At 29.5% G+C, this 23,581-nt stretch overlaps 6 protein-coding genes across 11 annotated transcripts; 2 read left to right on the top strand and 4 right to left on the bottom strand.

Annotated features, from left to right (window-relative positions):
* Positions 1–1,106: 1,106 nt before the first annotated feature.
* LOC111686719 (probable protein phosphatase CG10417) lies at positions 1,107–4,940 on the bottom strand. 2 transcript variants are annotated; one of them, XM_023449096.2, is made up of 5 exons: positions 4,130–4,940; positions 3,491–4,034; positions 2,936–3,430; positions 2,413–2,864; positions 1,107–2,346 (listed from the first exon to the last, which is right to left on the bottom strand). In XM_023449096.2, exons 1-5 carry the CDS (start codon positions 4,238–4,240, stop codon positions 1,687–1,689), a joined length of 2,262 nt encoding a protein of 753 aa, XP_023304864.2. In that variant the 5' UTR covers positions 4,241–4,940; the 3' UTR covers positions 1,107–1,686. The 2 variants fall into 2 exon arrangements, with proteins under 2 accessions (XP_023304864.2, XP_023304863.2); XM_023449095.2 differs by having other exon boundaries at positions 2,924–3,430; positions 4,130–4,939.
* Positions 4,941–6,173: 1,233 nt separating this feature from the next.
* On the top strand, positions 6,174–8,631 carry LOC111686725 (coilin). The gene is made up of 5 exons (XM_023449105.2): positions 6,174–6,487; positions 6,551–7,110; positions 7,185–8,215; positions 8,278–8,383; positions 8,448–8,631. The coding sequence occupies exons 1-5, from the start codon at positions 6,270–6,272 to the stop codon at positions 8,576–8,578; spliced, it is 2,046 nt and encodes a 681-aa protein (XP_023304873.2). The 5' UTR covers positions 6,174–6,269; the 3' UTR covers positions 8,579–8,631.
* A 2,237-nt stretch (positions 8,632–10,868) lies between these two features.
* LOC111686726 (myosin-G heavy chain) lies at positions 10,869–13,013 on the bottom strand. Its single transcript, XM_046955809.1, has 3 exons — positions 11,683–13,013; positions 10,975–11,441; positions 10,869–10,939 (listed from the first exon to the last, which is right to left on the bottom strand). The coding sequence occupies exons 1-2, from the start codon at positions 12,462–12,464 to the stop codon at positions 10,976–10,978; spliced, it is 1,248 nt and encodes a 415-aa protein (XP_046811765.1). The 5' UTR covers positions 12,465–13,013; the 3' UTR covers positions 10,869–10,939; position 10,975.
* A 239-nt stretch (positions 13,014–13,252) lies between these two features.
* Positions 13,253–15,835, bottom strand: LOC111686722 (snRNA-activating protein complex subunit 3). 2 transcript variants are annotated; one of them, XM_046955810.1, is made up of 2 exons: positions 15,702–15,835; positions 13,253–14,627 (listed from the first exon to the last, which is right to left on the bottom strand). In XM_046955810.1, exon 2 carries the CDS (start codon positions 14,611–14,613, stop codon positions 13,309–13,311), a length of 1,305 nt encoding a protein of 434 aa, XP_046811766.1. In that variant the 5' UTR covers positions 14,614–14,627; positions 15,702–15,835; the 3' UTR covers positions 13,253–13,308. The 2 variants fall into 2 exon arrangements, with proteins under 2 accessions (XP_046811766.1, XP_023304870.2); XM_023449102.2 differs by having other exon boundaries at positions 13,253–14,631; positions 15,702–15,828.
* Positions 14,706–15,840, bottom strand: LOC111686721. The gene is made up of 3 exons (XM_023449100.2): positions 15,702–15,840; positions 15,251–15,609; positions 14,706–15,111 (listed from the first exon to the last, which is right to left on the bottom strand). Exons 2-3 carry the CDS (start codon positions 15,408–15,410, stop codon positions 14,774–14,776), a joined length of 498 nt encoding a protein of 165 aa, XP_023304868.2. The 5' UTR covers positions 15,411–15,609; positions 15,702–15,840; the 3' UTR covers positions 14,706–14,773.
* A 173-nt stretch (positions 15,841–16,013) lies between these two features.
* On the top strand, positions 16,014–23,368 carry LOC111686720 (polyadenylate-binding protein 2). 4 transcript variants are annotated; one of them, XR_006941489.1, is made up of 5 exons: positions 16,014–16,147; positions 18,244–18,642; positions 18,731–18,876; positions 18,964–19,031; positions 22,910–23,368. XR_006941489.1 is itself a non-coding variant. In XM_046955811.1 (5 exons), exons 1-4 carry the CDS (start codon positions 16,055–16,057, stop codon positions 19,004–19,006), a joined length of 675 nt encoding a protein of 224 aa, XP_046811767.1. In that variant the 5' UTR covers positions 16,014–16,054; the 3' UTR covers positions 19,007–19,031; positions 22,910–23,368. The 4 variants fall into 4 exon arrangements, 2 of the variants coding, with proteins under 2 accessions (XP_046811767.1, XP_046811768.1); XR_006941488.1 differs by having other exon boundaries at positions 18,967–19,031; XM_046955811.1 differs by having other exon boundaries at positions 18,731–18,870.
* Positions 23,369–23,581: the final 213 nt, after the last annotated feature.

The following is a 23,581-nucleotide window of genomic DNA, read 5'->3' on the forward strand; positions in this document are numbered from 1 at the left end:
TGAGACTATAGACTAGACAACAGACTAAATTAAAAACTATAAACAAGACTAAACTACACTATACTATTGAATAGACTACAGAACAGACTATAGACGATATCATAGACTAGACTATAGACTAGAATATGGACAATATACTAAACTATAGACTAGACTATAGACTAGAATATAGACAAGACTATAAATCAGGCTATTGACTTGACTAGACTACATACAATACTGCACACTAGAAAATAGTCTACACTAGATTACAGACTAGATTTTAAACTAGACCATTGACAAAAGCAGGCTAGACTATAGAATAGACAGTAGCCTGGACTGTAGATTAGGCTAGATTAAAAACTAGATTATAGACTAGACTATAGACTACACTATACTATTGGCTGGACTATAGACTAGATTACAGATTAGATTATAAACTAAACCATTGACTAAAACAGGCTAGACAATAGCCTGGACTATAGATTAGGCTAGATTAAAACTAAACTAGACTGCAGACCATAAAATATACCTTAGACTAGATTCCCTGCTAAAAATAGACTAGATTCTCTGCTAAAAATAGACTAGATTCTCTGCTAAAAATAGACTAGATTCTCTGCTAAAAATAGACTAGATTCTCTGCTAAAAATAACTAAAAAAGAAAATAATTTATTCATGAAATAAAAAATAAATATAATTCATAAATTTAAAGATTTTTTTTTATTATTTTTATTATTATTATTGTTATTATAATTAATATTTTTCAATATTTTTTTTATATATATAATAGAACTTAGGCTTTCATTTAAAATTATTTATTATACTGTTTTTGTTGTATGTTTTGCAATTGAGTGTTAAATGTGTAGATAGAGAAGATGACTACGTACATATTTATTTATTGTTTCATTTTATTGTAATTTTATATATATTTAAAAAAAAAAGAACTGAACTAAACACAAAAATTTCTTCTTGAATTAAAACGCAAAAAAAAAAACTTAAAATTAAAAATAAAAATGTTTGATTTTGTTAAATGTTTAAATTGAGTTTAAGTTTACACTTGTTTTTTTGTTTTTTTGTTTTTGTTTTCTAACTTTACACATAAAAAGTTTATTAATTATAGCGATATATGCATGAATTTAATGCTCTAAGAGCATTTTATTTTCATTTACTTTAAATAAAAAGAAAATAATAAAATTATTAATTATGTATTTTTTGTTTATGCGATTTAAAACTACAATTAAAATTGTTTATAGTTTTGTTAAAAGTGAACAAAGTTTTTTATGGTTCTAAGGATCTAAACAGACCGACGACAATATAATGATGAGAGACCCTATTTCCCTTCTGCTTTTCTTATATGGTATGTTTTGTGAAGAGGGAGAGTTTTATTGCTGTTTGTTGTATAAAAGGAGTCGTAAGGTATTGTGTAAAAATTAATTTTGTTTCTTTTTCCCATTTTGAAAATTTATCCTTTTTAAACTTAAATTCTACTTAGGAGGGGGAGGGGGGTGGTAGGTTGGAAAAAATTCACACCAACTTAGTATAATTACTATTATATAAAAAGAGGACATATTATATGTATGTATGTATTTAGTTGTATGCATTGTAGTTTATGTATGTTAAAAAATGTAAGTGATTGAGTGTGAGTGGCAGAACCAGCCCCAACTCCTCAAATATACTCACAATCATAGCAAAGATATAATCTACAATTTACGTTGAGGATGCCACTGCACTGTCGCATTCTTTTTGCGCCTCTTTTATAGCTGTTGTGCTACTTTCATCTGTGCTATTAGCAGGCATACTCGACGACGACGATGACGAGTTGGAGGAGGATGTTTTAGTTTTAGGAGAGGAGGAGGAGGAAGATGTGGAGGAGGAGGTCTTATTTTCCTCATCATCAGCATCAGTCTTAAAACGTTTCTTTTTATTTTCAGCTTCATTGGAATCATTATCATCTGAGGTGGGTGATGCAGCACGCTTTTGTACCTTTAGACCAGATTTTTCTTCAGCTTCAGCTTCCTGTTTAGCCATTAAAACATCTTCTGTCTCATTGGGATTGATTTTTGTCGGCAGCTCTAGAATGGATGGCTTGAAGCGTACAATAACAGCAGTCATATTATCGCAACCGGTACCATCACCCAATGTATTGGGTGCCAAACAGGCCTCAAACAATTCTTCGCATATTTCTGACATTTTCTTATTCTCATCATTGATACGTAAACGTACAAAGTCAACGACCTCTTCGCTGGTCATGAAATTCCAAATGCCATCGCAAGCCAAAACCATGAATTCATCATCGGGTGAAATAATTAATTTCTTAATGTCTGGCAGAGCAGAAATCATTTGTTCTTCGGCGGGTAAATCATGATTCTAAAGGAAGTTATACAAAAAAAATATATAAAGACAAATGTTGAAGTTACTTAAATAATAACTTACCATTTTGTAAGCATGGTCTCCTAAGGCTCGCGATAAATTCAAACCACCATTAACACGACCATCTAAAGTTACACGTCCGCCTGCCTTAATGATACGTGCCGATTCTTCATCATCCTCTGGCTTATGATCCAAACTCATTTCAATAGCTTTGCCTTTGCGGCAAACCACACAACGTGAATCTCCGGCATTGGCTACATACAAATCGCGACCATTAAGTAGTCCCACAACAGCTGTACAGCCGCTATCCTTGCCCGGCTCTTCAATCATATTGGCACAGAATTGCTCATTTGCCAAATAAGATTCCTCGTCCTCTTCGTCCTCGACTTCTTCGTCATCCTCTTCAACTTCGATGTCATCATAGTCGGCATCTTCATCTGTGGTGTCATCTTCCTCCAACTCCTCCTCATCCTCAGAGGAATACTCTAAGGCCTGGCGAGCATTACTTTCGTTGGCTAAAATAAAAACAATCAATGAATGCAACATTCTAACACATAATAATTAATTTGCTTACCATCAAACTCACCATCTTCCTCATCTTCATCGATTTTAGCCTTTTTCTTATCCTTGCTGGTGGATGTTATGGTTGAGGAATTTGCTTCCTGTTTCGTTGGTGATTTTGTAGATGACTCCACACTGCCATTTTGTTTGTGTTCCTTTTTATTGGCATCACTTGAACCGGACACAACAACATCAACCTCTTTGGTCGACGATGATGATGATGATGACGATTGCACATCCTTCTTTTTAACTTCCGATGAAGATACACTGCCATTTTGTTCATTTTCCTTGGCGGCTGATGAATCGGGCACAGCAGCAGCATCTGTTGTTTGACCATTTGTGGCATTTTCTTTTACTTCTGCGGTAGTAGAGGCTTCAGCCTCAGCTGCATTTTTAGTTGAATTATTATTGCTGTTGGTTTTGCTGGCACTAGAACTACTGCTACTAACAGTAGAATCCTCTTCAGTTTCCATTTTATTTGCCGATGAAGTAGTTTTCGAAGAACTAGGACCACCTTCATCTTTTTGAAGAAATAACACATAACTAACAATTTATAATAACAATTTACTTTAACTATTACCTTGTAAAGCTGCCAAGGCAGCTTTAGAAGTTGAAGAACCCTCCGGCTTTGAGTCAGGATCCAATTCAGCTCGATTAGCAGCATCTGCTATAACAGCAGCGGCACGGCGTCCTCTTAAAAATGGCGATTGTGGTTTTGAACTATTGCTATCTTTAAGTTTCTTTAATGTAGGCATCGAAGGGTGACCCTTGTACTTTTCCATAACTTCATCTAGAGGCAAATTTCCCTCTTCGTGTAATTCAGCCAAATCTTCATCTTCATCATCTTCCATGGCATCGCTATCATCGGCATCAGCAAAATTCTTTTCACCTGCTAAAACTTTAAGAATTTCAATAACCTCTGGTTCTAAAAGTGTCTTATCGAAACCCAGAAAAGCTTCAACAAGCGCCTGTTCAAAATTGCCCTCTGTATAGGCAGTTAAAGCTTTTAGAAATTGCGGCAATTTATCGGCGCAATATGTTGAAACTTCAGCACCGCCATGACCATCGTATACAGCAAAGAATGCTGTATTCTTATCAAAATTTAATAATGAATTATGGGCATCCTTAAAAACAACATAAAAATTGGTATTTATTAATTGAAATCTCCCAATATATCTTCTCATTTCTGTACAATTTACCATTCAAATTTACAACTTACCTCTTGACTATTACGCCAGCCCTGCATGGAGGATGCTCCAACACACAGATAATCGTTGGATTCATCTGTGGACACCTTGTCAGTTTTGGGTTGTGATAAGTAGGCCCCCATAATGTGTTAAGATTGTTTATGGATTAATTTAAACCAAAACAACCCTAAATTTATGTATTAAATGCTGATTATTAAAGGGGTGTGAGTTTTGCTTTTTTTTTCTTCTGAAGCCGGTTAAAAATCGATGTGAGCCCTTTTGTTATATACAAGTGGCGTGCTGCGGCAACGCTTTCCTTCTATTACAAAAAATACAATATTTTTTCGGGAAAGCGCGTTCTAAAATTATAAATATTGTGTGTATGTGTATATCTGTATCAATTGTTATCAATTGCTTGTACCAAATACAGTCAAAAAATATTTAAAAGAAATTCCTCTTTCCATTCACGTGGTTATAAAGATTAACTTTAGTTTTTTTTCTTTAAAGAAATGAAGAGTTGAATTTTCCGTTCGTTCTTTTTTTTTGCAATTATTGCTTTGTCTTGCCTTTTGCACAGTGTGTGTATCCCCACGCCTTCTTTTATACAAAAAAAAAAGAATAATTTTGCTAAAACTTTTCCTTCTTGTACTTTTTGCAATATTCGTGTGCTATAGTTCAGTTTTATGTATATATTCGATTATTTTCTGTTTTACAAAAACAATTTCTATGGAAAATTGTAATTTTATAAAACAAACCGCTTTTTAGTCAATGAATTTTTACAAATTTTCCCACGTTTATTGGTAGACGAGATAAAAAACACAGCGGTGAAAAGTGTACGAATGAAAAATTTGCAAAAAATGTAGAAAAGCAAAATGTCGAAAACACAACACACAAACACATAAAATGCAACACTGCATGGTGGTGGTTAATTTTATCATGATATTGCCAGATCTTTTTCTTATACTTAATGTTAGCAACATATGCTGCTTTCAATACACAAACACGTAATTTTTATTTAATCATTAATTAAATCTCAGCAGTTCGATCGAAGAGTACTTAACTACCTACAATTAATAGATAACCCCAGCCATCGGGCAAGCATTTTAACATGTGCTTGTCCTACTAGGATGTCAATCGTCTACACAATCGTCTAAACAAGTAAGGTTCTATCGTTGACACGAATAGTCGACTTTTCGATTTTTTTGCATTTACTTAAAAGTCGATTTTTCGACTCTTCACATTTTTTAAAAAGTCGATTTTTAGACTTTTTCATTTATTTAATAGTCAACTATTCGAGTTTTTCTACTATATTAGAGTTTTTGACTTTTTTCCGCTTTTTTAAAATTTTGGACTATTTTTGACTTTTTTCTACTATTTTCGAGTTTTTGATTTTTTTCGACTATTCGACCTTTTATGACTTTCCGACTTTTTCTGACTTAACGACTTTTTTCGACTCATCGACTTTTTCCAATCTCTGTACCCCGAGAGAGATGAAACATATTTTTTCTTTCTCACGTAAAATTAAAAGTCGAAGTCGACTATTTTGTTCCAAAAAAGGCGATAACTCGACTACCGTCTGTGAAAAAAGTCGACTTTGTTAATAAAAGTCTAAAAGTCAGAAAAAAGTCGAAAAGTAGGAAAAAAGTTGAAAAAAAGTCGAAAAAAGTCGGAAAAAGTCAAAAAAAAGTCGGAAAAAAGTCGAAATGTCAAAAAAAGTCGGAAAATGTCGACTATTTATAAAATACATATAGTCGAAAAGTAAACTTTTAACTAAATGCAAAAGGTCGAAAAGTCGACTTTTAACTAAATACAAAAAGTCAAAAAGTCGACTTTTCGTTTCAACTATAGAACTATATGGCAATTTAAATCTCAAGTATTTAAGAGTACAATAATTTCCTACCTTGATAGGGAATTTTTGATTTTTAAAATATTTGCCTCAAAAATCCCACTTTTTAATCTCTCGGATTCCGTTTTTAATCAAAAACGTTAAAAATTTAAAAACTGAATGTTGTTGAAAAATTTGCCGGCTTAATGTTGATTTCAAGCGGCCGCAGACATTTTTAGTGTCAGACGCCGTTAATATTTGTCGAAGCAGAGTGCTATTTGTTTACATTTAGACATTTAATTAGTTGTTGCAAATCTTATTTTATGCAAATAAAATTATCATAAATAATGAATAAAAAAGCAATTCGTATAGATTTATCAACATTTTTTGATGATGAACGTAGAATGACATGTGTTCTAGTCGACCCCAATTGGAAAAGTGTCGAGTGTCTACAAAAAAGAGTGGAATTTTTATTCGATGTTGATTCAGTGCGTTTCCTAAGTGATGGATACTTTTTGCCACCACAAGAATCAATTGAAATTATTAAATTCTGCAATGATCTCAAGTAAGTAACTACCTCTATTATTTACAAAACAATACATCATCATTAAATAAATCGTTTTATTAGAGCATTTGTCCCCAAGGAATCGCTAGAAAAGAGAAAAAAGAAAAAGTCTAAGAAATCTAAGAATGAAAAATCAGCAGAGGAATCTGTCAATGATGAAGAAAACATTACTACACAAGCAGAAGAACGGCAGGAATCTATAGATGATTCACAAATGAAACGAAAATACAATTCATTGTCTAATAGCTGTCATTCCTCGAGTACTTTATCCAATAAAGCTAAACGTTCGAAAAACAGCTACAACTTTTCGGAAATCACTAGTACGAGTGAACAATTGCCGACGCCTCCCATGGTCTTCGATGAAGATGATGCAAATAAAAATAGAAAGTCTAAAGCTAAAAAATCTAAAGTATCATTGGTTTCGACAGATAATGTTGCAGTAGAACAACCTATTTTAGAAAATCAATTGTGTATATCGAAATCTGTAAGAGAAACTTCATCAAATTTGGAGGAAAATACGTTGATTGAGATCAGTTCTGATAATGGAAATAAAAAACGTCATACTTCTACGCCAAAGGATAAGAAGACATGTGATTTTGAAGAGAACACTGAGGAAAAAACTTGTAAGTTTTAATTCGTTATATTAGTAAATATTTCGGTTTTTATTCACTTCCAAAATTAATATTCATTTAAACAGTTAACGATGAAGCAAAAGCTACTGCTGCACGTCCTTCCAGCATACCTTCATCGACATTTTTAAACGAAAGTAAAATGTTGCAACAAAAGACCGACGTCAACACTCTAACCAATTCGCCAAATCCAAATAATCCCTTTAAAAAACCTAAAACTAGTAAGGCTCATATATACTTTAATGAGTCGGGAGAAATAGTGAATCCAAAAGCAATGAGATCTTCAAAACTAACACCTAAGAAAAGCCAAGAACCCAAAACAATAGTTATATTTCGTTGTCCTTTAGATGATGTTACAAATGCTACAAAACCACAAAAACCAAGAATATTTCACTTAAAATCAAAAAATATGGTAGATGATAACAATAAGAAACAATTGGTGGAAATACAAGAAGAAATAATATTATCACCTATAAACATACCAAATGCGATCATAGAAAAACCAAGCACCCAAGAGAAATCCATAGTAGATGAAGTTGAAGCCCCACTGGAAACAATAGAAACATCTAAAATTGAAGAAAAGGTCGATTCGCTAAATGAGAAGAGTTCTTTAAATAACACAAGTAATGCTACAGGCAGTACAACAATTGCTAAGAATATAGAGGGAGAACAAAGTATCGATGAATTAGAAGTATCTCGCAATGAATCTACCAGTGTTACACAGTCGCAAACTGTATCTCTAATGCAAGAAACGAATGTTAATGAATCGAGTATAATGTCAGTGGATTGTGTTGATTTAAGTATCGATTTAGATGAAGACGACAGTGAGACACATAAAAAGAAAAACACGGTGGAGAAATTTAAAAATATAAACGCATCAGAAAAACATGATTTAACTGTAGATGATGATTTATCATCAGATGTTGAGGAAGTATCGGAAATAATCGATTTAAATGAAACCGAAGATAATTGTGATAATACAGCTAATATATCGAGAGTGCCTGGCAATGCTATAAATGATATAAAGGTTGAAAAAATTTTACCATTTTCTACAGATCTACATGATTTGCCAACAATAGATGATATACTTATTTTTAAGGCAAGTTAAAAGGTTTGCTAAAATTTTTAACAAAATTATATATTTATATGTTTTTTATATAGGTACCCTATACAAACAAGAAACAACAACAGGTCCATACAAATTATTTGGCCGGAAAAGTAGAATATATTAATAGAAGAACAAAAAGTATTAAACTTTTTATTATTGGTATGTGTGTTTGTTAAAAAGTACATAAAAGTTTTGTCTCAATTAAGTTTATTTTTTTTTTTAGATGGCAACAAAGAATTGTCTTATATACCTAATCAATTCTTTTGTAATTTAGATGATTCTCAGGATTGTACTAAATATGTTCAGCTTAAATTAAATGATATGTTTGAACCTAAATTGTTTTCAATGGCTTAAAGTAGTGGAAACATATACATATTTATTTAATAAACTAATAATTAAAATCGTAAGCACTATTCTTTTACTTAATAGTGCAGTAAAATGAAATAAAAAGAAAAAAGTGGTAATTGAAATGTGGAACAGGTATGTAATTTCAGTAATTTCTTAAGGCCCAAATAGACTACACAATCGGCTTGACAAACATACTTTTTTTTCATTCCAACACACACTACACAAACATTGCTCGTACAAACACCTATTTTTTCATGTTTCTGTAAACTTGCAAAGATACAGAAGTAAAATTCTCTTCAAAATATAAATTTAGTAAAAAATTGGTTAGATATGAATATAAACAATACAAACGGTTTGACAAAAATTCAATATGTTTGTGTAAAAGTCAAACCGCAAGCATTAGTACAAACACGAAACACCCTCATACACTAGACAACAGGCTTGCAGAAACGTTTGTGTAGTCTATTTGATCCTTTAGATTTGATAATACAAAACCAATGTTTTTGGAATATTATTTAAAATTAAAGACAACAAAATCATCTATATTTTTAATAATTTATTGAAAAATATTCAATGAATTCTAATGTAACAATAAATAAAATAGTTTATAAGAAAAAAGGCCTTATACAGCTTGTGCATAAATCTCAACTTTTGTTATTAAAACCTTAAGATTCTAGGAATACATATTAGGAGAAATTATTGAATTTGTTTTTTAATAATGAGTGTAAACTAATAAAAATAAAAAAAATATGAATACTATAAATTAATTTTAATGTCTAGAAATGCCATAGACCAGTAAATAATAAAAATATGAAAAATTTGTGACACATTCACCTAACATATCAAACTATTTACTTTAATAGTTTATTACATTATTAATAGTAGTAATAATAGAGTATTTAGAAAAAATATAGAAAAACTTCAATTAAAATAGTATATAAAAGTTTGTGTAAGAAAAAATTCTAACAGCATAGGTTTTTTTCACTTAAAATTTAGTAGTTATTTATAGTTATTGTTGTATTTTTTTCATAAAATTGCTTTTGGAATACAATACTACAAACTAACATTGAAATACTTAGAACTAATACTATTTTTTTAATATATTTATTTAATATAATTTTCTTATTATTTATGTAAGGATATAATTAATGTATAATTATAATTTTGTAATATAAATTTATTTATATTTTTTGGTTATTTTATTAACGATATTAAAAAGAAAAACTTAAAGTAAATAATTGTGCATAACAAATATAGTTTTGTGATGATGATTATAAAGATATATTGAGATATAACAACAAATGCTATTCATAGGTAATATATATAAATAAATTAAAATGTCGACATTTATATGTATATAGTTTTAAAAATTTCTAAAGTTATACAAGTTTAGGTTTGTATTTTTTTTTTTTAAATAATTGTATTATTTATACAGTTTTGTAATTAAGAAATTTACTTTCATTTCACTTTGAAAATATTTTTAAAAATTGCATTTGACTTTGGCTCGGACAGTAGTGACATATTTCCGTTATTTGTGTTTTAAATATCTGTGACATTTATTTTAGTTTTCATTTCATATCTTAAATAATAATATTCTTTTTTTTTATTAATTTTGTATATATTTTTTAGTTTTTTTTTCATTCTTAAGGAAGACAATGAGATAAAAATAAGCAATGCTTAATTAGGACCAGAATAGTTAATAATAGTTAAAACTTTACTTATAAATATATTTGTTATTAATATTTAAATGTATACACATAAATATCTTTTAAAATAAGTGATGTTTTTATTATTTATAAAAAATATCATAGATCAATGAATAAACAATTTTAAATTGTTTTAAAATTAAATAAAAAACCTTTTTCTAATTCCATGTTAAAACTGAGTGGTAAAACGTTATTTTTGAAATTTTATTTTTGAAAAATTAAGCAATTTGCTAAATATACAATCCGCTGGTTAACCACAAACTTAGATTGAGAAAATGCGTCTAAAATGATTGACAAATATTTTCAATTTACTTTTCATTTTATATAAAGAAACTGGCAGTGTGTCTTTTCTTGACTAATTGCTTATGACTCAATTTCTTTCCATTTATAGAGAAATTGATAAATTTTCTAAAAATTTATTATCAGGGAAAACTAAATTTAGTTTTTTTTTTAGTTTTAAATAAAAATCTGGTTAAGGAGATTACTACTTTACCACTCAACTAACAAAGCATGGGCAAAAAATAATATGGTATATAATCTTTGGTTATATATATTATAAAAATAAAACAATAAAAAACATTAAACTAAAATTACTAATAATAAAAAATAATACATACATTTTTCTCTTTCCTTTCTTGCATATTTCACATAAATTACAAATACCTACATATGTATATATGTATGCATGTATGTGCGTTTAAAATACAAGTTCTCGGCTTTCAGCTAAATACTCTTGTAGACCCGGCGGTATAGACATCTTTGCTATATCCTCCGGTTTCGTTGAACGCTGTATAGCACGACGACATAAATCCTGTAATTTTGGCATATTTAAATATCGACTAAGTGGATATTTTAGTATAACTGGAAACGGTGGTTGCATTTCATTTGGTACCTTAACGAAACAAACAAAATTATCATTTGTACAACGATATAAAATATCCTCAATCATTTCAACAATGGATTCGTATTGCAGTTCTTCAAAATGCCAATAATCATTGCGATATTCGAGACGATAGTGAAGAGTAACGTTGATAATACGAAAGGATAATGTAAACTGACAGCCGCTTGTCTCGGAGTCGCGAACTAAAAATGAACCAGTTGGTTTGTCGGATAGTTGTTTTTGGGCATCACGTCGGGAGATTTCACCCCAATACCACACTTGGCTGTAATAAAGTGAAAAGGGTTAATACATTTTTTAAATTGAATAAGTTTAAAATCTATTTATCTATCTATCTATCTATCTATCTATCTATCTATCTATCTATCTATCTATCTATCTATCTATCTATCTATATATCTATCTATCTATCTATCTATCTATCTATCTATCTATCTATCTATCTATCTATCTATCTATCTATCTATCTATCTATCTATCTATCTATCTATCTGTCTTATACTTACTTCAACATTTCCGAACTCGCTTCGTACATTATTAAATTTTGTCCATCTTCTCGTTCCAGCCATTTTTTTCGTATGAAACGTTTAAAATCATTTGTAAATGGTATCATATCATTGTCATCGGTGGAAAGACCAGCAGTGCCGCAGTTACTGCTCGAGCTCCGTTTAAAATTGAAATGTAATGGTTCGTGTTGCGGTGAATGTGTAAGAAACTCATATGTAGCATCTGTGGTCGCACCTCCTTCATCTAGCGATGAGTGTTTGTGACGTCGAAGGGAGGAAAAACGTAAACCCATACGCTTACGCAAACGTTGAAATACGTTCTTTTCATCTTTACGTTTACGTGTGCCAGCACTATTGCTACTACAACTGGGTACATCAGCTGAAGTTAAATGATCATTGGCCGTGAAGCCAGCATTACAGGATCTCATTAAGGGTTCATTATTATTATTAGTCTGTTGTAAAAAACTGTTTGTAGGATTTGTTGTCATTATCATGAAGTCGTTGGATTCTCTAGATGTTGGAGTCGAGGAATTTGTATAATTTATGGATGATTGTGATGGAGTCTTTTTGCGACGGGTTAATGAATGAAACCAACCTCCTTTCTTTTCTTTCTCTTTGGTTGAAGACGTTGTCGATGTAGATGTTGTTGTTACATTTGTCGTCATCATCACGGTTGCTGAAGTTGTTGCTGCTGCTGCGGCTACCGTCGTATTTGTTGGTAATTCAATTGTTTGTGTTAAGTTATTACTTTCATGTTGTAAAACAGTTTTTTTGTTATTCATTTTGCGTTTGTTTAGAATTTTCTTTCTTTTTATATGTTGTTAAATTGTTATCTATGGCTGCCCGTATAATTTGTTTTCCTACACTTTGCAGGGGTATTTTTTAGCTAGAGGAGTTTTTAATTCCATAGATATTTCAAAGTCACTAAATATTTATAATTTTTTTTAAAGAAATTAGTCACTCGGATAATAAAAAGTGTGTACAACTAGTATGATGAAAAATTTGTGATTAAATTAACTAAAAAAATGCAAACATTTCGCACAGATAACAAAAATTTATTTTATTGTATGTTTGTAGAGTGTGTGTGTGTTTTTGTTACAATTTTTCTTTGTTACTTTCTTCTTCATACAAGACAGAACGAGAGAGTGACAGTTGGATTTTGTATGGTTACCAGGCGAATTTACAAAAATATTAAGAAATTTTTTATTTATGAATATTTTTCGATAATTTTTTAGATTTTCAGAAAATTTTCGATTTGTAAAGAACTTGTGATATAGTTTTGATATACATGTATATTAAATTGCATTTATAGAAAATTTGGAATAAAATTCTACAAACATTTTGAATTGATAGAAAACTTTCGTTAAATTTTATTATAAAACATTTTATTAAATTTTCGATAAAGTTAATATTTTTAAAATTTTATCAAAACATTTTTAATTTATGGAATAGTTTAACAAATTTTCTATAAATCATAGAAAATTTTCGATAAATTTTCTATTTATAGTAAATTTTTTAATCAACAGAAAATTATGCAGATTTTAAAATTTTAATAATTAAAACAATTCTAAACGATTTTATATAATTTAATTTTTAAGAAGTTTTCTTAATTTTTAATACATATAATCAATTATCATCGGTATTACAAATTGCTTCCTCTTTTATAATAATATCAACTTCTTCAGAGTTTTCAGAATCATCATCATTATCATGATCAATTTGATCATTTAAATTTTCCTGTGGAACCTCCTCGCCACCATTGTATACTTCCATATCGTCGACTCCTGGCCTTTGTATTTCATCATTTAAACGATACGCCTCAAATTCACCAATTTTCTTACCATCCACATAATGGAAGGAGATAAAACATTGTTTACACAAATAGGCGGGATCCTGTAGTTGACGATTACTACCCAGGACTACATAAACATAATTCATTTTACCGCATATATTACATGTTTGGGTATTAAAACGGCTAATAGTCAAGACACAGGGATAGTTGGATATGGAGGGTAAAAGTTGTAAACTTGGATTTGTTATAATCTCGATATTTGAAAAGACAAATACATGTTCACAATTACCATGATGCATATAAAGTTGTGGAAATCCCAAACTGACAGTGAGATCAATAAAACGTGTTTCCTCCAGACAAGCCACTTTAAAGTCGAGATTATTTAAGCCTTTGGCTTTTTTGGCCCAATTGCGTATGGTTTGAGAGTAATCCATATTTAGAGGATTACGTTTGTCATTATAAAAGGTGTCGGTTATGAAAAAGAAACCAGGATCCGAATCTTTAGTAGGTAAAGGCTCCTCGGGTTGTTCACTTACATCGAAAAATCGTTTATTATTACAAACGCAATAAACTTTATCACGCAATTCACTTAAGAAATTCCGGCCCAGACAAGCAAATTCCTGCGAAAATACTGGCTTTTCCAAAGTGCGACCAATATGTGTGGCACGTGCCGGACGATAAAATCGTACATAAACAATCATTTCTTCACCGGGTTGTAGTATATTAGGCTCTGTAGCTTCTCTAGCTGCTGCTGCTGGCAGTTTCATCATTGTAAAACACTCCCTTGAGCGTTGAAATGCACTTGGTTTTTTGCATTGTTTATGTTTTATTAATAGTTCGAAAGTTTTAAGTTTCACACTTTTTATATCTATATTGGCAGTAGTCTTTCGGGGTATTTCAGAATAGCCAGGTACAAAATCGGCAACACGTGGATCACTAGGATGTTTTAAATGATCTAGAGAACAATTTGCCTCAATTGTCTTGAACTGTTCATCATCATCGGAGAGCTGTAAGGCTTCTGCTATATTTATATCACTAGGAGGCAGATTATAGGGCTGTTTAAATGTATTTTTATAATTTAAAAGATAATCCTTAAGATTTATAGGGGTTTGCATAGACTGTCCCAAAATTTCTTCCATTTTAAATAAAAAAAAAAACTGAAAATATAAAAAAATTACCAAATCATTAGTTTCTTATTAGAAAATCTGTAATAAAACCTACAGTTATAATAAAGATTTAAATCCAATTTTTTATATTTATTATATTTTATTTTTAATTACAAGTAATTTTAACATTTATTTAAAACAAATCTTTCTCTTTCCATTGTGGATCATTGACATTAGGAAATTGCTTAATTGCCTCTTCATAGGTTATGTTTAATCGTAAATTATCTTCATTTGCTGTTGTTGTTGTTGCATCGGTTGATGCTTCACCACCTTCTGTTTCAGCTTCATCTTCACATTCTTTCTTTTCCGATATTTTCTCAACATAAATACGTTGAAAATTAATGACTTTATTAGTTTTACCAATTACTTTATACTTTTGTCGGCAACTTTGCTCGTAAAGCGGATCTGGCGGTGGAGCATTTAGGTCTTTTTCTAAAAATACTTCGGTTCCCATGGCGTAGTCATATGTTCCTAAAAATAAAAGATTATTAATAGAAATATCGTTTAAACAAAATACAAAGAATGTAACGTTTTCGCCACTTTGTTTCGAAAAATTGGACATATTTTAATAGTGAAGTTTAAACTTTCAAAATTTTGAAAAAAAACTTACCCTTAAAAATATTTCCATTAATTTCAGCCACTGGATTTTTACTTTCAACACCAATTATTTTAATTGCTGAATTTTCATCAGATAGTTGTTCGGGAAATATTTGATTTTTAAAATCGGCAAATACTAGAAATTCTTCTTCTTCATATTCAGAATCACTCATTTTGAAAAAACACAAATAGTGTACTATATACAGGGCACACTGTACACTATAATAAAGTTGCGTTTTTTTGTGGTTACCGTATAATCGAAAAAACAAGCAATCTGGTAACGGTCTATATGAAATGTCAAAAAACTGAACGAAAATAGAAAATAATTTCTTTTTACGTCTGTGTGCGTTGTGAAAACGCGGATTTTTTGCTCTTTTTTGTGATTGCAAGTAAATAGAAAATATTTTTGGTAATTTAATAAAAATTAAATAATCTATGTGTTAAAACTTCATAAACAAACTTACCAATTACTTTATGTTGTAAAATCAAAACCAAATAAAATAATTTTTAATAAAGAAAATTAACGCGTGTTTGTGTATTTTTCCATTTAGATTTTGCCACCACCAACAACAACAAGACCACACAATACCACCATTTTGGGCGAATTGAGTACATATTTTTTTTGGTTTTCTCATAAACTGACAGCAGCGAGAACGGCGAAGAAAAAATAAATTAAAGAGCACTGAAAAATACACAGAAACGGAGGAAAAAAGTACAACGTCATTTAAAAAAAAAATACACAAAAGGACGCTTTGAAAAATAAAAATAGACTTTTAATAATTTTTGTACAAAGATATTAAATTATACACAAACAAAAATGGCCGATGAAGATTTATCGTTGAATGAAGATCAACTCTTGGAGAATTTGGATGAGGCTAATGGTGAAAATGAAACAGAACTAATAAATGAGGTAAGTAGTGTGTTGTGTGCAGCAAGCAGCATGTACTATTGTGGGAAAGAAGAAAACAAGTTTTTGTTTCAGTTTTTTTTGGTGGGTTTTTTTTTACTTTGCAAATGAAATCCAGCGCAAAAATAGATGATGAAGAAACAAGGAATAAAAACAAGTTTTGAGCAAAAGCTTTTTTTGTATCTCAAAAATATGTGGAATCAACAGAAATGTAGCGATAAGATAAATGTTGTTGCAAATGTTACCAGACCTCGTATTAAAGGGTTAAATTTTTGGGGATTATTGAAATAAGATGCTGGTGGCATTTTATTGTAATTTGAGGTTATGGTGGAATGTGTATATTATCCCTCAATTTTTTTATCTTATTGAGAGAGGGTTTACATTCGAAGATAACAGATAAAGGTCAAGAGTAAAACAAATTTTTTAGTGAAAAATTTGTTCTATAAACCTTTGATTAATGATGAATAAACAATCAATATCTTAAGTTTATACTACCTCAGCATCTTCAAACTGTTTGGATGAAATCTGAATGTTCAAAAAGTTTGGATAAAATAAATTTTATTATAAATAGCATTTCTTTGCAAGTCTATGGTCTTCTCTTGCTAAGCTATGTCTATTAACACCTTTCCTTGAAATACTCTTTTGAAAAATCCAAATACCTAGTATTTTTAAGACTAGGCTATTGACTACCTCATGAAATATCTAGTAGTTATATTGCATAGTCTATCCACCAGTCTTTTGACTAGCTTATGTACTAGTCTATAAACTATTTTCTGTATCTATATAGACTAGTCTATTGGGTAAACTAGCTCGTTGTCACTCATTCATTTCTTGTCTTTAAATAAGTCCATTGACTCATTGGACCAGTATCTAATCTAGGGAATTGTATATTGAATAGTATATGGATTAGTTTTATCTATCGAGAAAATATAATATAAAAATTATAAAAAATTAATAATTTTATACGCTACACCATTTATGTGGGGAGTGTCGTTCCCACGACAATTGATTATTCGCACTGGAAAGACTGAGTTGAAAAAGTTTTGTCAACCCAACCAAACCGACTTTACAAGTGTCGCTACTACGACAACGAGAACAGTGGGAAGGATATATTGGGTTTGTGCTGATATTTGTAACATAGAAATATATTCGTCTTATACCCACCTTAAAGTATAACAATCGGCCTAGAATCGTTTTCTGAGTCGATTAAGCTATGTCCGTCCGTCTGGCTGACTGTCCATGTAAACATTGTGCGCAAGGTACAGGTCGCAATTGACCCTAGCCCAGGCGAGGATCCAAGGGGTGGGAAAAAGGGAAATTTCCCCGCCCAAAACAAAAAACTTTATACAAAACATAAAAAAGGGGAAAAATTTAATATAAGTAAAAAAATAAAGTTCAACCCCCCTAAACGCTTGAGCCGGATCCTCGTCTGCCCTAGCCCCCATACAAACTCCCCTTCAGAAAATTACTTGAAGGTCAAAATTTAAAAATAACACTCTACCAACATTTAAAAGGATAGGCCCATATTTTCTCCAACTCCCCTTTGATTCCTCTTGTAAAAAATCTCGTTTTTTTTAAATATATAAAAATATTCCGGAATTAAGTTAAAAAACAAACCAAATGCTTCATTTTTTTAAAATAATCCCTATTTCAACATACTGGCTGGTGTAGGGTATCATATGGTCGGCTATGCTCGACTATTCTTTCATATTAGTTATATTCCCTAAAATGAGAATTTCCATATATTTATCACATTTAGTGGAAATCTGGCATCACTTAAAGAGACGCTAAAATTGCCAGCAAAAAAAAGAAACACTTTTTTTGTGTCAGTTATACAAAAAACCCAAACCCAAACCAATTGGGTTTTTATTTCTTTCATTTCCTTGCCTTTCTTTGTGTACAACATCGATTTTCGTTATTGTCTTAACACGAACAAACATTTGCTGCAACAAAATCTGGGCGTGTGATTTAAAAACAATTTTCATCTTAAACGCTGTGTTTTATTTCGTTTAAAAAAAGAAAAATATTTTATTTTGTTTTATTTTCCATTACAATTAAATAAAAACACACACATACAAAAACATATATTTTGCAAACAGGAGGATAACAATATGCAGATTGATCCCGAATTGGAAGCTATAAAAGCTCGCGTCAAAGAAATGGAAGAAGAAGCTGAAAAAATTAAACAAATGCAGTCGGAAGTGGATAAACAAATGGCCGGTTCGACAACGGGCTTAGCTACAGTTCCCTTGTCGTTGGAGGAGAAACAAGAAATCGATACCCGTTCAGTGTATGTGGGTAATGTTGATTATGGTGCATCGGCTGAAGAATTGGAGGCTCACTTCCATGGCTGTGGCACAATCAATCGTGTGACTATATTGTGCAATAAGGCTGATGGTCATCCTAAGGGATTTGCCTATATTGAATTTGGTTCCAAAGAATTTGTTGAGACTGCATTAGCCATGAATGAGACCCTATTTCGTGGTCGTCAAATTAAGGTGAATAAAAGCAGACAAACATGCAAACAAATTGTGTATACAATTTGCTGACGTACATACATATTTATTGTTGTGTGAAAATTTTCAGGTTATGTCTAAACGTACAAATCGTCCTGGCCTCTCTACAACCAATCGTTTTCCCCGTGGCAGTTTTCGTGGTCGTGGTGGTGCTCGTGTCTCTCGAGCATGTTGTCATACCACCACATTCCGTGGCACCCGTCGTCCAATGTAAGTGTTAGTTTCAATTACTAGATAATTCCAATTTTCCATATATCTACCATTGAATTGCCTTTACTTATACCTTATTGTCTTTGGTTCTAGAAGAGGTTATCGTGGACGTGTTAATTACTATGCTCCTTACTGATTAATATTCTTACCTACTTTTAATGGTAAGTACAAATAATATTACTTTGTTGTTATTATTTTTATTCTTCTACTTATTATGCATGTTTTATAAATATTTTTACATATTTTTATGATATATTTTTTAAAATTATTCTTATGTATGTTTTGTTTTTATATTAAGTTGTTTTACTTTTATTGTTATATTTTATTCGGTGGGATTATGGGTTTTATTTGCTAGAAGTATAAGGAACTTGATAGAGAGGCTTAAAGTAATGTCAGACATTAGCGGTTAAATAAAGTTAAAAGAAATCGTGCAAAATAGTTTCAAATTTGTCCAAATTTGTATGTTTAGAATAAGGTGGTAAATATTTCTCACACCACCTCTAAGGGCGGGTTTCTTACTACTCGGTTAAACTAGGTTTAACTTGCTATTAGATTAAACTCGAAACAAATTTAGGCGGACTTTAACCGATGATTATGTTTTTCAGTTTTAGTTTTAAGTTCAGTTAACTTTGTTAGTATTGCCAACTTTTCACTCAAAAACATAAACAATGAACAGCTGTTTTTTTTTTTGCAAATAATACTTTTGTAAAATGAAAAATTTTGAAAAAAATTTAAAACAATAATAAATAATACAAAACAGAACAGTAAATTGCAATTTACTTAAAATATTAAGTTTTTGTTCTTTCGAAATCATTGTTTTATTGTTTTTGTCAATTGTGTTTTCTCACTTATAACCTAAGTTTAATTGGTCAATAACACTCAGGGCGGGTTTCTTACTCATCAGTTAAACTAGGCTTAACTTGCTGTTAGATTAAACTTGGAACAAATTTAGGCGTACTTTGATCGATAATTGTGTTTTTCAGTTTTAGATATAAGCTCAAGTTTTCACTCAAAAACATAAACAATGAACAGCGGTTTTTTGCAAACAGTTCTTTTGTAAAATGAAAAATTTTGGAAAAATGTTAAATAAACAATAATTAATGAAACAAAGCAAATCAGAAAATTGCAATTTATTTAAAATATTATGTTTCTGTTCTTCCGAAATCATTGTTTTATTGTTTTTGTTAATTGCGTTTTCTCACTTATAACTTATGTTTAATTGGCCAATTACACTCAGTTAAACTAAGATAATAAATAACTTTACTGATAACTGAAAAACACGAAACATATATTAAAACTGGTTTAACCAAAGAATGAAGATTATCTTTATCAGAAAAAAATCGCCCTCAGTTAAACTAAGATAATAAGTAACGTTACTGTTTACTGAAAAACACAAAACATAGATTAAACTAGGTTTAAATAAAGAATGTAGATTATCTTTATCAGAAAAACCCGCCCTAAGTAACTTTACTGATTACTGAAAAACACGAATTATATTAAACCAGTTTTAACCAAAAAAATTAAGCTTATCTTTATCAGAAAATTTGCGTGGAATTCTTAAGCATCTGCTCTATTTGTCTCATCAGTTTTTTTGTTTGATGTAACAAATTTTAATCTCAACACTATACAGTTGAATCTACGTGACATCAGGACATCATGGATTCTTAATTTCAATTGACTTCAATAGAGTATAACGCGATCGAAGGATAATCCCAAGATGGCTAGGCAAAGCATTTTTACAGGAGCTGCATTTAGCACAAATAATCCCTGCTTCGATCAGTGGTTTTATGGATAAATACAAAAATATCCTAATGACCCCTATTCTGGATTTCTGTTTGAATCGAAATTTTCTTTGTTTGGCAGCTTTGGTATTTTGCATTTCGATTCGACTCTCCACCACATAAACAACAACTTGCAAAAACCTAATTACAATTGAAATGCAGAATATACACAATCGTAAAGCATTGAAAGGAAATGGAATTGCTTCATCTTTTTCTTACAATTCAGTTTTTTGTTAGAACACCTTTTTTCGATCATTGCGTAACTGAATGCGTAAACGTAATCAAAATGCACAATAGACCTAATTTAGTAAGGTCAGGGGTTGATTTGTATTTGAAAGTTAGGATAGATTAAGTTTCATATAAAAAATGGTATTGGTTGTCATGTTGTAACAGTTCGACTGAAAGTTCTTTCCCAGGAGCAAATACTTTCGTTTGACAATCTTTGGCTAAGTATGATAGTTCGACTGAAAGTTCTTCTTCAGGGGGCAAATACTTTCGTTTGCAAATCTTTGGCTAAGTATGACTAGGGCCTATCCGGAGCAAAAGATCCAATTATTGTGGGAACGAATAGGTTCCAATAGGTAGTACTAGTTGAAATTTGGAATTCGAGATTTTAATTTTTGAAGTTAAATTTTTCATAGAAATTTCGAACTTATGTTGAAAAAATTATCAGAATTTTGAAAATTTGTTTATATATTTGAGGATTAGGGTAATTTTTCAAGTTTTACATTTTTCAAGATAGAATTTTAAAAACGTTCTTAGTGCAAATTTTTAAACTATTTTCGAAACTTCGAAGTTTAATTAAAAATATTTTACTTAAAACTATAATTTCATTTTAATTTAAATTTTTTCAATTTTTTTTTTAAATTTTTTCAAATTCGTACATAAAATTTTTTAAATATTTCATACATTTTTTTCAAATTCCAAAGCTATGTTCGAATGTTCGAAATAAATTTAAAATTCGAACTTAAAATTTTCGCATAAAATTTGCTTGATTTTTAATTTTTTTTTTTCAATTTTTTCAAATTCGAACATAAAATTGTTTAAATATTTCATAAATTTTTTCAAATTCCAAATATTAGCTGCTAAAGCTATGTTCGAATGTTCGAAATAAATTTAAAATTCAAACTTAAAATTTTCGCATAAAATTTGCTTGATTTTTAAAGTATTTTGAGAAATATATGCTTTTAAAGCTATGTTCGAAATTTCGAACTTATGTTCGAAAAATTTTTAATTAAAAATCTTTTACAAAATAATATTATCGTTAAAAATAAAGTATTTTTATTAAAGTTTTAGAAATATATACTTTCAAAGCTATGTTCGAAATTTCGAACTTGTGTTAAATAATCTTTAAAATGTAAGGATTTTTAAAAAATTATAATTTAAAGACAATTTTATATAATTTTTAAAAGTTTATAAAATTTCCAAGAATTTTAAAATAATTTTCAAAAATTCGAACTTATGTTCGAAAAATTGTTAAAACTGTTAAAATGATCTACAAAACCTACAAAACAAAATAAAATTTATTTATATAGAATTTCTTACATTTTTTGTAAAATTTTTCAAATTTTTATACAATTTGCAAGAATTTTAAAATAATTTTCAAAAATTCGAACTTATGTTCGAAAAATTTTTAAAACTGTTAAAATGATCTACGAAACCTACAAAACAAAATAAAATTTATTTATATAGAATTTCTTACATTTTTTGTAAAATTTTTCAATTTTTTTCAAATTCGAAATTAAAATTTTCGAATAAAAATTTAAAAATTTTCAGTCTAATTTTAAAATATTTTTTTACATTCGAATTCAAATTCTATTTTTTTAACTTAATGTTGTTGTAACAGTTTGGCAGATTTCGTTGGGTTAACAATCTATGGTCGAGTATGACTCGAGTCATTTCGGTTTAAAGATACAATTGTCGTGGAAACGAACTATTTTTTTTAAAGAAACAATTCAATTATTTTATAAATAAATATATGTTTATTATTAATTTATTATTATTTCATTTAATTTATACGCTGATTTGTTGTTATTTAAACGCTTTCACATGTTTGCGCCTATGCTATACTGCACCTGATTTAAGGACAACCCATATGTGCATACTTCATACATATATACATACCTTTTCATACATACATTACCTATTCCAATTCTCAATTTCCGTTATAGCTTTTTAGTATAAAACAAAAATTGCACATTTCTTTTCTTTTTATTTTCGTAATGCATTTTATTTCAACACTATTAATTTGATTTCAGATTTTTTTTACAATATATAATGATTTCAAAAAACATTATATGATTGCCATAATTACACAAATAAAAAAAAAATAAATAAATCTTCTTGAAAAAACACAAAAAATAAATATCTATATGTAGAAAAAGATCCGAAAGATATAGAACTAAAAAAAAATACATATGAGAAACAAAAAAAATATATATATGATGAGGTGGAAATGAGATGCGCAAAAAAATATTTAACATAAAAAATATGATGAAAAAAATGACGTTAAAACAACAAAAAAATGTTAAAATCCTCTAAAAAATGACTTAAAAAAAAGAAGAAGAAGAGAAGAAGAAGAAGATGAGACTTAAGAGAAGGACAATTATTTCTAATAGTAAATGCAATTTTTTACTAAATAAAACAATTACTAAAGTGGCTAATAATGTTTTTTGAATGATCACCAAATAAAATATATCTATATATATATACATATATATATCTGTAAAACCTTTTTATTTTAAAACCACAAAAAAAACTAAATACTAATTGAAAAAAAAACAAACAAAATAAAAAAAAGAAGACCTAAAGGAAAAAAAAAATGATTGAAGAACAAATTAAAAAAAAAATATTTCAAAAAAGGACAACAAAAAATATTTTTTAAAAAATGGATTAAACCTAAAAAATAGAAGAAAAATAATTAAAAAAAA

The sequence above is a fragment of the Lucilia cuprina genome, chromosome 6, assembly GCF_022045245.1.
Source record: "Lucilia cuprina isolate Lc7/37 chromosome 6, ASM2204524v1, whole genome shotgun sequence".
NCBI lineage: Eukaryota > Metazoa > Arthropoda > Insecta > Diptera > Calliphoridae > Lucilia > Lucilia cuprina.

Coding starts and splice junctions, on each gene's coding strand:
- LOC111686719 (XM_023449095.2), bottom strand. CDS start 4,240: ATGGGGGCCTACTTATCACAACCCAAAACTGACAAGGTGTCCACAGAT. Junction 3,431..3,490: donor TGCCTTGGCAGCTTTACAAG/GTAATAGTTAAA, acceptor TTCTTCAAAAAG/ATGAAGGTGGTCCTAGTTCT. Junction 2,347..2,412: donor GAGACCATGCTTACAAAATG/GTAAGTTATTAT, acceptor AACTTCCTTTAG/AATCATGATTTACCCGCCGA.
- LOC111686725 (XM_023449105.2), top strand. CDS start 6,270: ATGAATAAAAAAGCAATTCGTATAGATTTATCAACATTTTTTGATGAT. Junction 6,488..6,550: donor AAATTCTGCAATGATCTCAA/GTAAGTAACTAC, acceptor TCGTTTTATTAG/AGCATTTGTCCCCAAGGAAT. Junction 8,216..8,277: donor ATGATATACTTATTTTTAAG/GCAAGTTAAAAG, acceptor TTTTTTATATAG/GTACCCTATACAAACAAGAA.
- LOC111686726 (XM_046955809.1), bottom strand. CDS start 12,464: ATGAATAACAAAAAAACTGTTTTACAACATGAAAGTAATAACTTAACA. Junction 11,442..11,682: donor GCGAGTTCGGAAATGTTGAA/GTAAGTATAAGA, acceptor ACTTTATTACAG/CCAAGTGTGGTATTGGGGTG.
- LOC111686722 (XM_046955810.1), bottom strand. CDS start 14,613: ATGGAAGAAATTTTGGGACAGTCTATGCAAACCCCTATAAATCTTAAG.
- LOC111686721 (XM_023449100.2), bottom strand. CDS start 15,410: ATGAGTGATTCTGAATATGAAGAAGAAGAATTTCTAGTATTTGCCGAT. Junction 15,112..15,250: donor TAATGGAAATATTTTTAAGG/GTAAGTTTTTTT, acceptor TTTTATTTTTAG/GAACATATGACTACGCCATG.
- LOC111686720 (XM_046955811.1), top strand. CDS start 16,055: ATGGCCGATGAAGATTTATCGTTGAATGAAGATCAACTCTTGGAGAAT. Junction 16,148..18,243: donor AAACAGAACTAATAAATGAG/GTAAGTAGTGTG, acceptor TTTTGCAAACAG/GAGGATAACAATATGCAGAT. Junction 18,643..18,730: donor TTCGTGGTCGTCAAATTAAG/GTGAATAAAAGC, acceptor GAAAATTTTCAG/GTTATGTCTAAACGTACAAA.